Below are 14,048 nucleotides of genomic sequence, written 5' to 3' on the forward strand. Positions count from 1 at the left end.
CTGGTAGTCTTGTAGTGAGTGGTTCCCTTGTACATAACAAGTTGCTTTTCTTTTGCTTATTTTAAGATTCTCTCTTTATTTTTATTGACAATTTAATTACAATGTGTCTCAGTGTATATCTCTTTACATTCAGCTTATTTGGTATTTTTTGGTTTCCTGTATCTGAATATGTGTTTCTTTTCTTAAGTTAGGAAAGTTTCAACCGTTATTTTTTTGAACAAGCTTTCTGCTTCTTTCTTTCTCTCTTCTCCTTCTGGGACATCTATAATGCATATATTGATCCATTTGCTGGTGTATTATAAGTCCCTTGAGCTATCTTCAGTCCCCTTTCCTTTCCTTTCCTTTCCTTTCCTTTCCTTTCCTTTCCTTTCCTTTCCTTTCCTTTCCTTTCCTTTCCTTTCCTTTCCTTTCCTTTCCTTTCCTTTCCTTTCCTTTCCTTTCCTTTCCTTTTTTCCTTCCCTGCTTTTCCCTTCCCTTCCTTTCCCTTCCTTTCCCTTCCCTAACCCTTACCCTTACCCTTACCCTTACCCTTACCTTTGCTCTTCTTATTGAATTCTACTGCCCTGTCTTCAAGTTAGGTCCTCTTTTCTTTCACTTAATCCAGTCTGTTTTTGGAAACTATATTGAATTGCAGTTCTGTTATTGTATCATTTAGCTTTGTGATTTCTCTTTGGTATCTTTATATATATATTTTTTATTTCTTGTTGAAATTTTCTGTTTGCTTGTGCATTGCTCTCCTGACATCAGGAAGCATCTTTTTGACTGTTATTTCAAACTCTCTTTTGAGTAAACCAGTCCAGACTAAGCTCATAACTATCTCTCAAACCTGTGTGATTACTCAAGCTGCCTTCTTTGTTCTTAGTGGCTCCCAGTAGTTGAGGGTAGACCAAAGCCTATCAGTGTCCCTAATGAGAGGGTCACAGTCAGCACCTAGATGCAGATGATTATAAGACTGATCCTCAGGCAGCAGTTTGTAAAGTTGTAGTCAAACACACTTAAAGAAAGATTGAGAAATGAGTATTTTGCCTGTTCCCTCTACATTGAGCCCTTAGGAGATAGCCTTGGCAAGTACTTTCATGTAGACTTGTTAAAGACTGCTTCATTGTTTACTATAGTCCTGTAGGACTTGTGAATGCAAGCTCATCTGGCTATCAGATCCAGTTGTCCCTTGAGCAGCATCAGCAAAAGGTGATGCCAGGCATATGTACAATCTCTTTCTAGAGACATGTTGGCCACCTGATTTTATAGTTGGAGCAAACTGGAAGGAAAAGGTGGCAGAAATGCCCACCAGCTCCCCTGGGCTCCATGGAGGATCACAGCCAGCCCCTAGGAGTGTGTAGCCACATCCTTGAAGATGAACTCTCAGGCAGCAGGTGTCAATATATAGAGTCACTCCCTTTTTAGGAGAAGGGCATTTTTGCCTGCTCTCTCTGTGTTGTGGACTAGGGGGATGGTTGCAGCAAGTGCTCATGTGCCCTTTAAGGTTGAGTTCCTTGCTTTCTATAGTCTTGTGGGTCTTGGGGTGCATGTCCCATAAGCTTTCAGAGCCAGATAGTTTGGCATGGGCTTACTTTTGCGTGACAGCCTTAAAAGCTGGAGTCTAAATGTGTGTGGTATAAATCCTTGCTCCTCATGGAGAAGCTGGGAGTTGGGGATTCTCTCCCAATTGCATAGCACCATGCCAGGGATAGTGTTTATAGAGAAAATGTGTTCAGCCTTTCATATCCATTTTGATGTGGATCTTTTCTTAGTTGCCTAATGTGTAGGAGTCACCCAGCTATTTCTGGGTTTCTCTCAGAGGCATTGCTCCTTGTGTGCATCTGTGAGAGGAAGGACATTCAGGAAATTTCTATGTCGCCATCTTGGTCCCTCCAACTAGATCAGTCTTGATGAGTTGGTTAAGTAGCAGTTCTCCCTTAATTGTAAATTATAATTATAAGTTATAAATGGAATTATTTTTTTAACTTCACATTCAGGATGTTTGTTTCTTGTGTATAGAAAGAAATAGATTTTTGTATATTGACCTTATATCCTACAACTCTTGAATCCATGTATTAGTTCTCATAATTTTTATAGATTTCTTAGGATTTTCTATACATAAAATCTTCTTCCTCAATAGGAGTGCTTTTTATTTTTCTTGCCTAATATCCTTTCCTAGAAACTTCAGTACAGTGTTCAGTAGAAATGATGAAGGGACCTCCTTGTCTTACTCTTCACCTTAGGGAAAAATCATTCGGTCTTTCAACATTAAGTATAATATTAATATAATCTTTCTGTTGATACTAGATTAACTTCACACTTGGTAATACTATGCACGTAGTTCTCAAGAAATAGCTGTTGATAGGCCCAATGAAACAAAAATCATCGTTCTTGAAAATTACAGTTATTTAGGGATAAATGAATGTTAATAGAATCCATACTAATATATTATCTTATAATGTAGATATGTACAAGTTACTGGCCTGGTCGTGTGTTACCATAATATCAACACATATATGCTAAAAACTTGGTTATTTTTACTGAGAGCTATTCCCTAATACAAGCAAAAATTTCTCTACTTCCTATGTTGTTTCTTAGACATTATATAGATAACTTAAATATGCCACCATCTACTAGAGCTTTTAAGACAGGCTGTGATACCCATTAAGATGTTATAAATGTTGATTCTTTTCAAATGTATTGTCAATGTCAGCAATTCATTTCTGGCACAACAGTCTATACACATGTTGACTTTTTTCCTGAATTTCATCATTTGGAAAGGCTTGATATAAAAACCCTCTGTTTGCTAGAATCCCCTTGTATAATATCATCGTGAATGCAGACATGCCATAAACATAAGGTTATTTTCTCTTATAATCATAATACCAGAATATATTAATTTTAAGATTAATAGATATATATTTATATTTTACAAAGTGTGTTAAAACATCAAGACGCTGAGCTTACTAAAAGTAATGAAAAAGACCAATAAAAATTCTCATGCTAATCCATTAAGTAACATAAATATACTTTATTCAAGACACACAATGCATAGTCTGCATTTTAATATCTCAACTCCATAGTGAAACCCAGTTCCCTAAAGACCGAAAATTCCTGTCTCAAAGTGTGATGGCCCACTTGCCACATGAAGGGATTGGGCACATCTCAATCTCTTTTGCAGCACAAGATCTTCACCAAAGAAATATATGGTGGGAAAATGGAAGAAGGAGAAAACATTCTGAACTTTTTTAAGATAAACCACTTTTGAGATCAAGCCCTTGGGACAGATGGTGTTCTGATAAAGTAAGGAGAATGGCCCTTTGCATGGCTAGTTTTCTCCCCACACTGCAAGTTAACAAGAAATACCTAGTGATCCTTGCCAAAAAATCTAAAAGGACTTTCTTTAGGCCTTAAAGAATTTTATACAAAATGTTCAGTAATCAACTATATTTAATATGTAAAAAGATGACATAATTTTAAAAATTTGCATGACTCACAATCAAAAGACTTCTTTAAATAACCATTTCGATCTTGTTTTTCTTAAAATTAGAGAACATGAGTCATCAGTTTTGATCATTCCTGTAATCTCTCTAACTATTGGCAATATTTATTCATAGAGTAGCACATTGATCATTTACAGAGAAAAGGCCATTATTTAATTCTCCAAGTGATATCACAGTAAACATTGTAATTAGTTTTAAAGGTCACTTTGGCAGATGTCAAGCTAATCTGCATCAAAATATATTGAATTCTACATTAGAAATATAAGGATCATTAACACAAAAATGTTTTTCTGTTATAAAAAGCTTAGTAATATAGTATAATAATTAATTAGAACATTATTTTAGGCACAGTTGAAATAAACTTGAATACTTGATAAAATCTTATGAAAAATAGAAAATAAAGAGTTCTTACCAAATTTGCAATAATATAATGGTAGCCTTTGACATGCTTTCCAACACTCACAATCTGTGAAGATATAAGGAAATAAAAGAAAACCAATTTAACTTTACTGAATGATTATATTTTTTAAAAAGTAGAATTATAACTATTCTAGCATAATTCCTTGTGGAAACATGATTAGAAAATGATAAAGTTTTCCTTATAAAAGTGATTTATCTCAATTAGAAAAGATTCATAAGCCACATTAAAAGACTGAGTGGTCAAAGTAAAAAAACCCTCTAATTTCAATCACACTATGTATATAAATGACCAATTATTTCACTACACACACACACACATAAGAAGCTTAAAATGATTTTGGTCCAAAGAATTTAGATGTACTTAATTTATTGATAATTTATAGAAATGCATGATAGATTGTTAGTAGTCTTCAAATGATTTTCTATGAGTAGTTTGAATTGTCGTTGTAAGCAGAAAGCAAGGTTTTTCTAAGGCCAACTTTTCTTTTTTAGACACTTCTGATACCACAGAAAACTTAATCAATTTTCACCTGCATATATAGATACAGCAATATTTTATTATAATGAAAGAATAAGGACAAAACATCATCAAGAGAATTTTCTGTCTGCTAGATATATTTTTTTCTATGAATGTTTTTTTTGATTAAGAAATTAGAAACTCAAAAATTTTAAGAAAAGGAAATAATAAGATTTTTTAAGTGTACATTATTTTGGCATTTGTAATTAAAACTCTTTTTTCTGTAAAACAAAACTTCCTACAATGAGAAAAATGTCTAATGATAGTTGCTAATGAGCAGTCTGTAACCTCATTGGTGTCCTCAAAGGTAACAACATAATATAAGATTTTAATGTACCTTCATCATCGAAGCAAAGATTAAATTGTTTTTAGCACTTTAATATCCTCTAAATATATATAGATATATATTTTGTAAATTAGTGACTTGCAAAATACAGGAAAACCCTACTTAAATCCAGAACCTATGAATTGTTCTGGAAAACAGAGTTTTGCGTACATGTCTATCAGTGGAGTGGAATCACTGCTCATCTTGTGTTTTCTTTTTGATTACATAGAAGACCTCTTTGTTTTTGAGTTTCTGTAGTTTCACTACCCTACCATGAGTTTGGATTTTTGCTTTTAAATTTCGTTTGTACTATTCAGGGTTTGTTGTGCTTCCTGACTGTGAGGATTGTCCTTCAACAATCCTGGGATATTCTGAACCAATATCCCTTAAAATATCCCTTCAAAGATGTTTTGTATTTGCTTCTAACAAATAATGCAAGGTTCCTATCACTAGCCTAGGGCCACTTTTATAACAATTTCTGTTTCCACATCCCCAAATCACTGTGTGTGGTATAAATTAAAAACACAATCTGTCCAAAGAAGGCTGTGATGACAAATTCTCATAGAAGATCTCTCCCTTACCACATCGAGCCCAGGTCAAGAGAGAAAACACTCAGTTGACTCTGTACAGGTAGCAGATTTTCTTCTACTCTTCTTTTTATTTGGGTGTTACCTTTCAATAGTCCAGATTAATATGGGATCTAAGGTGTAATTTATTGCCTTGACTGAGCCCAGAGTTCTTGTTCTTAGGTGAGCATTAATATCACAGGGAGGCCGCCCAATCTAGCAACTTCCTTTGGCTCAGTCACCTTTTATTCTTGGCCACCAAAGGTTTTCTTTACTTTCTTAGAAACTCAGCTATGCACTGGCAATCTTTTACAAAGCATTTCAAACTGTTTTATATTGCCAGATTTATCTCATCCACAATTTATCTAAAACTGAATTGCCAATAAATAGATAGAATTATAAAGAAAGTTCAGTAAAGAAACAGCTTAATTAGTCATCATAATGGGTAACCCAAACCTGAATGATTTTGTATGGGCGGAGTAGGCTAGAGCCCTCTTATTTGGGGGGCAGCTCAGGTATACCTTGTGCGAAAGACAATTATCAAGAAACATGATGGTTGATATGCAGCTGGGAAACTACATTCTATTATTTAGTTTACTAGGGATAGCAAATAGTCCTACTATTTGACTTCAGCAGGAATTTTTGTCATTGGGCAATCCATTTTTACCTCTTGCTCTTTTGCTATAGCTTTTTTTGGTGTGGCTATCTAAACTTTTCTGCACATTTTTTTAAGCCTACCTCTTCTCTCTCAATGCTTTCATCTTGTGATTTCTGTGTGGCTTCAGTCAATAATCTCTGCTTTCTTTTAAATTCATTTTAAAAGTGTAAATACTTGTAAATGTTAAAAAGATGTGGGGCCAGTGGAAATTCTGCACTAAGTATCTTTGTAAAGAAATCACTGTCAGTTCTAGATTGCCTACCAAAGAATTGTAATGAATTAAAGCTTATGTAATACATTTTCAAGGTCTGAGGACTTATAGAAAGCACAAAGAACTGAAAGTGGCAAAAATCCTGGCAGAAAAGGCCTTGCAGAGCTTGATATGCATCAACATTCTGGGAACCAAGGGCCTCAGGGAGCAGTGATCTGCATATTTATTTACCTGGCTGGCAATGCTAGAAACAATACCATTTTTTTTTTTTTACCGAGCTAGACACTGACTGAGAAAAAACAAATGTGCTACACACACTGTTGCAAAGGACTCATTGCCTTTGAATACTCATCACTGTGACCTTGGTGGGGCTATAGTTTAAGGCAAGATCTTAATCCCTCTGCCAAGCATCTACCACTACACAGAAGTTTCTTCATGAAAAAAAAAAATCCAATTTATACTTCCTAGTAAAGTATCCTATAATTAGAGTATCATTTTAAAAAAATGATTGTCCAAAATTGACATCATGGGTGTTTGTATTACATGGGTTTCGGCATCTCAACCAAAGTGAAGACTATCTCATTTAAAAAATAAATCTGAGTAACTTGAATTTGGATGCAGAACAAACCTTGTGCCTCTATTCTTTTCTAAAGAAGGGAAAGAAACAGCTTGAGGTGAATGACATGAATATAAAATAGCATTACCTTTCTTTAAATGTTTTGGCTGATTTTTCAAGGGAAAACAATGCCTAGGGTGAGGACTTTGTTGTAATAATTAATTATGACCTCCATAAAAATGGAAAAATGTAGGTGTAGAGGATCTGCAGCTCCATTCTTTTTATCTTATTAAAAGAAATGGAGGATGAAACTAGACTAAGAATAATGATCAAATATCTGTAGTAGAATTCTAAAGAATAGGTTAGGAAGGTGTACAAGTTACACTGATCACACACTTTCAAAGGAGTCGATCTTCACAAGAATAAGCCACTTAGGAAAAGTGATTAATTGATTCCTTTAATTACTTTGTCATTTGTTTTTTAGGAAATAAATAGTTGTTTAGAAATATCCACGGTGTTGGTCAATGATTCAGTTCTAAATTCAGACCTATGTATGCTAATAAGGTAAATGTCAGATGCCATCCCTACAATTGTTTTATTAACAAATTATGATATAACTAATTTTTATAAGTGTGATTTTAAAATCGTTATTCATTTATAAAAATTAGGGGAAAATGAATCCAGAACACTCTTCTATCTTAACCTTACCTTTAAATTAATTTAGTTTAACAAACGTCCATATATAAGTTTAGAGCTTGGAGATTCAAGAATTATAAAGATAAGTAAGCCAGTGCTGCTGTACAAGATGTTTATTACCTCATAAGAGGATAAGACACAAACAGAAATGACTGCAATACAGAGCAGAGGAAAGAAAGTGCTACGGGTTTTAAGGAGAAGTGTTATCATTTGTTGGGAAGAATTAGGTAGTTTTTAAGGGAGAATAGGTGCTAACTAAATATTGATTGGATGAATAAAGAAGTTAATGAGAATATAAATGTCACAAACACTAGTATATTAAGATCGATTTGAGATAAATGAATAAAGTCTTGTCTTCAATCCACAAACAGATTTTATGTTAATCCTTTATGTATCAATGGTTTATAAAGCACTCAGGGGTCTTTTGAAATAAGAGCTAATATATATTACCCGAAGGTATTATTACAAAGCTGCGATCCTTATATTGAACATGGTCTTCAACCTAAAGACCTGCAATGGCACACTTGAGTATGAGTGATTTTGGTTTCCCCGTTTAATTTGATTTTATAAATCAGCTGGAAATTCCTCTCTAGTTGTTATGTTCCGGATAAATCAGATAAATTTACATGGAGAAAATAGTGCAACATATTTGGTGGTGTTAGGGACACGATGCCTGGTAAGCGTTGAAAGCTTATTGTAATGAGGGCAGTCACTCTCACTAATCCTTTTCTTCTATCGAAATTCCAAACTCTCAAATGTCTCCTGAATGTTGATTTTTAGGATGCTTCGAAATACCTCATTATAGATAAAAACAAATGCCTTAGTTTATTTATTTTTCTTCAGTTCCATAAAAAGAAAAACAGAAGGCAAGGGACTTTTGCAAACAAGCTGCAGACTTAAAATACAACCTTGTGAGATAACAGGAGGACCTTTAGTTCTGAAGGGTATGATGCCCAGATGGGGAGAGGAAAATAAAGAACCTCAGACCAAAAATAACTAAGGTTGTTTAGTGTGAGAAGAGATTTAGGGAGAAGACAGAGAATGAGAATTCCCATCAAATATTTTAAAAGAAAGAGGTACACACACGCGCGCACACACACAAACAATATGTGTGTGTGTGTGTGTTTATTTTTTATTTTCTTCCATACTTGGAGATGTTAGAAATTATAAAATCTTTTAATTAGTACAATTTATTTTTTTAAGGGAAAGAGAGAAGGAGAGAATTGTCCATAAAGGGGATGATGGTTACCTCTCAAAGTAGTAATCTCTTTCTCACTGGAACTTCCCAAGAGAGGCTGACTGATGACCACTAAAAGATGCTGAGGTAGAGTTCTTTGGGTTCTAGAATCTTGTACAGACTTAAAGAGCTATGTCTGCACCGTCAGTTACTGTAATAGACACTACTGGTGCCCTTCCTATGTTTTACCTCTTACCATTTCAATATATACTTGCTCTCCTTCTAACTGCCAGAGCTTGAATTTCCTTGACTCGGGGTCTTCTCTGATCTCTAGTGCTCATTTTGCCCTTGGGGGCAGGGTGGCAGTGGGGGAAGACCCGGTACAAAGCGATGAGATTAATGACCTCCTCTGGCAGCCCTCATATGACTGACAGGAGCTGGTGCATAAATACTCCAACTCCCTTGCCCTCACAAGTGAGAGATGATTCTGACATGTATGTTCTACACTAGCTCCAGTAATTAGTTTACATTAATTTCAAATGAGATTACGCCCCTGTTACCCACATAGCAATTTGCTAGATAAATGCACCTTTTATTGATTGCATTTCTCCACTCTGCTTCCAGTGTGTTCTTCACCTACAGACCAACTGATTACATATAAATCTTTGTCTTAAAGTCTGCTTCTGGGAGAACCAAACTAAGACAGTTTTCAAATAAAAAAATTTACCAGTGTGGCAGTGAAATCGATAACATAAAAACACTTTTGTTTGGTAGCTATCCCAAGCTTTTCATCTCTGTAGTGTAACACATCTATTTTATATTCTGAGTCCCTACCCTAATCTCTATGTATAATCAAGAACTCAAGATGCATAAAATACTGTACTTTTATTTGGATATCTACATTAGGTAAATAAGATTTATTCTTTTACATAAGAAAACAGGAATGAATCAGTATCTTTATTTAATAAATTATTTTCCTGACATATGATTTCCTCCTCCATATTTTCTTATATTCTTTTTATTTTGAAGAATAATTTTTATTACTTTTATGTACAGAAAACACGACAGCATACACTCAGTCTAGTTGGTGGTCACTTTTTTAGCCTTCGCCTTTTCCATCTTGGCAATGTGAGCCACCAACGTTGGGCTCAGGGCGTTGCCTCCCTAGTGAAGGTGGATCTCATCATATCTGTCATTGTAATTGGTACAAAGACCTTCCACCAGTTTAGTTAGCACTCCCTTGTCTTCTGAGTTAATCTGTGTGAAGGAGATAGTGGTGCAGGTCTTCCCATGGACAAGACGACCCAGGCTGGCCTTCCCCTTGATAATGCAATAAAGAACCCCCATCTTACTGCACAGGGCGGGCAGGAAAACAACCAGCTTGATGGGGTCCACATCATGTGCAATCACTACCAGCTGAGACTTCTTCTTTTCCACCAAATTGGTGACAGTATTAACCTCCGCTCGAAGGACAGGTGGCTTCTTGGTAGTAACATCCCTTTTGCTGGCAGCTTTTTTCTCAGCTAGAGCCAATAATCTCTACTTATTCTCTTCCTCTGTCCCTGGTCTGTACTTGAGGGCCAGTTTAAACAATTAAGTAGCTGTTTGGTGATCCAGGGCCTGGATGAACTGGTTAATTGTAGAAAGCACTATCAGGTGTTGATAGAGAATAGTTCTTATCATGACAGCCAAATGTAGCGGGCCATTTGACAAAGCAGGTGAGGTCCCTTTTGGTCTGGATGTCTTGTTCAACGCCAAAATTCTTGGGTCTTTTCTCAAAGAGGGGATTAACCACCTTTTTGGTCTACTTTTTCTTCATAACAGCGGTGGCTGGGGCCACATTCTTCCCCTTAGCCTTCTTACTCTTTGGCATCTTGGGTGGCAGGAGGAGAGAGAAAGCTTGTCTTATATTCTTTAAAAACACCCATTCTTAGTACTAGTTTGCTATTGTTTCTTTCTTCAACTTTATTCCAAATGTTAAAAAAATATTCCTTCAGTTTTATTTTTTCAGATCACAGATTGTAGATGACTTTATACATACCTCTCCCCAACTGAGGGCCCTATGAAAGATATGATTTGAATAGGGTCGTAAACTCTGAGTGAAAAGTAAGTGCTAAAATTCAGGTGTCTAATTCCCACTCCATGACACTCCATCCCAGTTTAACTGCCAGTAGCTACAGAAAAGCACGTTGTATACTACATCTATATGTCATTTTCTCTGAAAATTACTGTGGTTCGAAAATTCTACGTTCACGAAGCTTGAATAATATTATAATTCTAATCATATTAACTATGAAAATCTCTTAGCAGAGATCCATTTTGAGTTAACAGCATTTTAATTCAGTGATTTAAAATATTTGCAAAGAGGAACAAAAGATTCTATGGAATTTGTAATTATTAATTTGAAATGTACATAGCAGCTTAAAAGAACCAGTGAGCAGCATGTTCTTCTTTAATTAAAAAGGTATTTTGTAAGAAGCGATATAAAAATAATTCTAATGAGATATAGATGGAGAAGGGTAATCCTTTGCTTTCATAAATAAACACATTAAATAAGCACAGACATTAAGTGATGAAGCTGGGACCCCATCCCAGGCCTCTTGACTATAATTTTCATACTTGTTTTTGACTACATCTTGTTGCTTTCTTTAAGCCATGGCAATTCAGAAAAATGATATATTTTTGGCCAGTGTTAATATATCTTTCATAGGAGCAAAATGAATAAAACAGATACTTGTGAGAGTGGCATTCTCTATCACATTAGATATTTGATGAATAACAAACTTGTTTACGAGAAAAATTAGATTTCTCATAATGAAACAAAGACACAGTTTCTTTTCTTCAAATAATCTCATGTCTGAACATGTTGCTTATTTAAATAACAGCGTATGTGCAAGGTGTTCCTAATTCTATTTTGCACTAGACTGGGGCAGGGACACACAGATGGAGAATTATCAGGTAAAATGTAACATATCCAAGTCTAAGTTTGAAAATTATTCTTATATCCATAATAAAGCTAATTAGCAGAAATGCTTAAATAATTTAGATTGAGTTTTGTACAGTTTGTACTTAACTAGGCATATATTTAAAATGACAATTTAAATACATGTCCTAAATTTAATGCAAATTAAACTCAATTTAATAAATAATTTTATTTGTGATAAGCTCAAAGTGATCAATTAAAGATTAAACAATGTACAGTATAATTTACTGTTGAATACATTTTATGGTGTTCTCTTTGAAAATGGGAATTCCATAAATGGGAGTATGTAGAGTTAAGTTTCTCTTAATCAGAATAGCTAATTTCTTGCGATATCTCTAATTGGACATATCATCAATGAATAAATATGTGTTCTTGTGTTATAAAGAAAACTTGAGGGGGACTATTTCTAGGCAAATAAAATGTAAAGAGATGAGTGCAAAAAAGCTGTGTGGCTACTTCTGCAGGGAACACTAGGTTAAACAAGCTTCAAGAGGTTTCTTTGCTGCAGGAAGTTTTAGAGATTTTAATATGCTAACGTACACTAAAATCCCAAGAGCCAGATAGAGTGCAATTCTGCAGAACAGCCTTAAAAGGTTGTTTAAGGACATCCTCCTGATAGCATTACTCTTCACTCATCTGTTTCCTTAACTTTCACATATATTTCACACTTCAGTTGTTTAATGGCACGTTCTTATTTCTCTTCAGTGTTGAGCATCTTTACGCACAATAAAAACACAACTAAATCATCCAAGGCATATTTAAGATAGGTTTTGACAATAATTTTTGTGATAGCACCTCACTGTTTGATAATTTCAGCTAGTAACCTTTTGGTCATATGTCTTACATATTTAGTTTATCACAATTTCATCTGTTGGATATAATTTTAAACATGCAATTTTAAAAACTCATTCTCTATGCTTTCATCAGAATTATCAGTCTAAAATACAAAGTCAATAATGTTTAAAAACATCCAATGACATCCAAATGCTGTGATGAATTTATAACTACTAGGTAAAGTCCATGAGGCCCTCCATAACATATCTTCAATTTGCCTTGACCATCTTCTCATTTCCCCTGCACCTGATGCCCCAGTCACACTCACTTGCTTTTCCCACACGGAAAGCTTCCTCCCAGAGCTCCGCTTGTTATCTTCCCAAGTCATCTGCCTTGAACGTTCTTTCCCAACTTTTGTTTCCTGGGGAATTCTGACTAATTTTTCAACAATTTGCTTTCAACTTTATTACACCATTCCATGTAGAGCTGTATTATTTGCTTGTGTTTCTTTGTTTTCCTTTACATTTGAAATTCCTTCAAGGGATGCATTGAAATTGACTTATTTTTATATATGGTGCTTGGAAATTAGAAGATATTAGATAAATGTTTGTTGAATAAATGAGCAAATGGATAAGTGTTGTGTGCATGTATAAGAAAGGAAAGTGATAGAATGGGGTGGGCAGAGACAAGAAAATTTCTCTTGTGTTACCTGCAATATATTTATATTATCTTAGAATATTTGACTTTTACATTTATAACAGTTATCAAAAATGAATACAAAATTATAAAAATAGAATTCAAATTACACACACACACACACACACACACACACACACACAATATTTCCAGTTCATATTCTATGCTTTTAGAGGAAGGACATATGGTGAGTACAATGACAATTTAAGCCTTGATTTTGGAAGACTGTAACAATCATTTGGTATATATGACCTGGGGCGGGGGGTGGGGGACCTTAAAAAATAGGAAATAGAAAAATAGAAAATTTCTGATATACGATCTTAATCTTTATTCCATTTGCCAGTGATTATGTGGAACTTACTTTTCTTTCCTTTTTTTTAGCAAAAATGATATAACTTTAATTTTCTTACATAATCTGATCTCAAACTTGGCACCAATTGTATATGAGCTCAGAGAAAATCTAGATGATCCATAGGGAAGTCATGTACAATTATATGGCTAACCTTAAAGGGAGGATTAGGACTGAATATGTTCCATTACCTCTCTTACTGAAGCCAATGATTAAAAAGATGCATCATTTCATTTACTGGCAGATAGTACACTCTAGTACTGAACTGCTTAATGTAAATACTCTAGAATTTATATATTTATATTAATATTATTATTTATATTTACATTATTTATACTTAATGTTTACAAGACTCAGAAAAGTGTCCTCAGAAGTATTGCTGAATATTTTGCTTCTTTTTTGTTAACTCACTGCAATTTAAACATTTGAAGAGTAGCTACAAAATTCTACTGAAATAAATTATGAGGTTATCCTCTCTTTTCTATTTAATTAGGAATATTACTTACCTTTCCCTAAACCATATAGATTAGTCTATACAGCTGCTTCCTACTTAAAGCTAGAAAAACGAATTTATTTTATATCTCAAATTATCAAGCAGAATTTTCTTTATCTTTTTTTAAAGAAGCTAAGCTTTTGAC

At 34.4% G+C, this 14,048-nt stretch overlaps 1 protein-coding gene and 1 pseudogene across 10 annotated transcripts in view; both read right to left on the reverse strand.

Annotated features, from left to right (window-relative positions):
- GRIA4 (glutamate ionotropic receptor AMPA type subunit 4) overlaps nucleotides 1-14,048 on the reverse strand; it is a 320,071-nt gene that overhangs the window by 77,646 nt on the left and 228,377 nt on the right. For all 10 annotated transcript variants that reach the window (XR_001598786.2, XR_001598785.2, XM_016159687.2 and 7 more), the window contains exon 6: nucleotides 3,895-3,948. Coding sequence is in view for 8 of the 10 variants with exons in the window: in XM_016159687.2 (XP_016015173.1) it covers nucleotides 3,895-3,948 (54 nt within the window). In the remaining 2 variants the exon portion in view is untranslated. The remainder of the gene's footprint in view (nucleotides 1-3,894; nucleotides 3,949-14,048) is intronic.
- Nucleotides 9,689-10,957, reverse strand: LOC107518224 (annotated as a pseudogene).

The sequence above is a fragment of the Rousettus aegyptiacus genome, unplaced genomic scaffold (genome assembly GCF_014176215.1).
Source record: "Rousettus aegyptiacus isolate mRouAeg1 unplaced genomic scaffold, mRouAeg1.p scaffold_m13_p_5, whole genome shotgun sequence".
Taxonomy (NCBI): domain Eukaryota; kingdom Metazoa; phylum Chordata; class Mammalia; order Chiroptera; family Pteropodidae; genus Rousettus; species Rousettus aegyptiacus.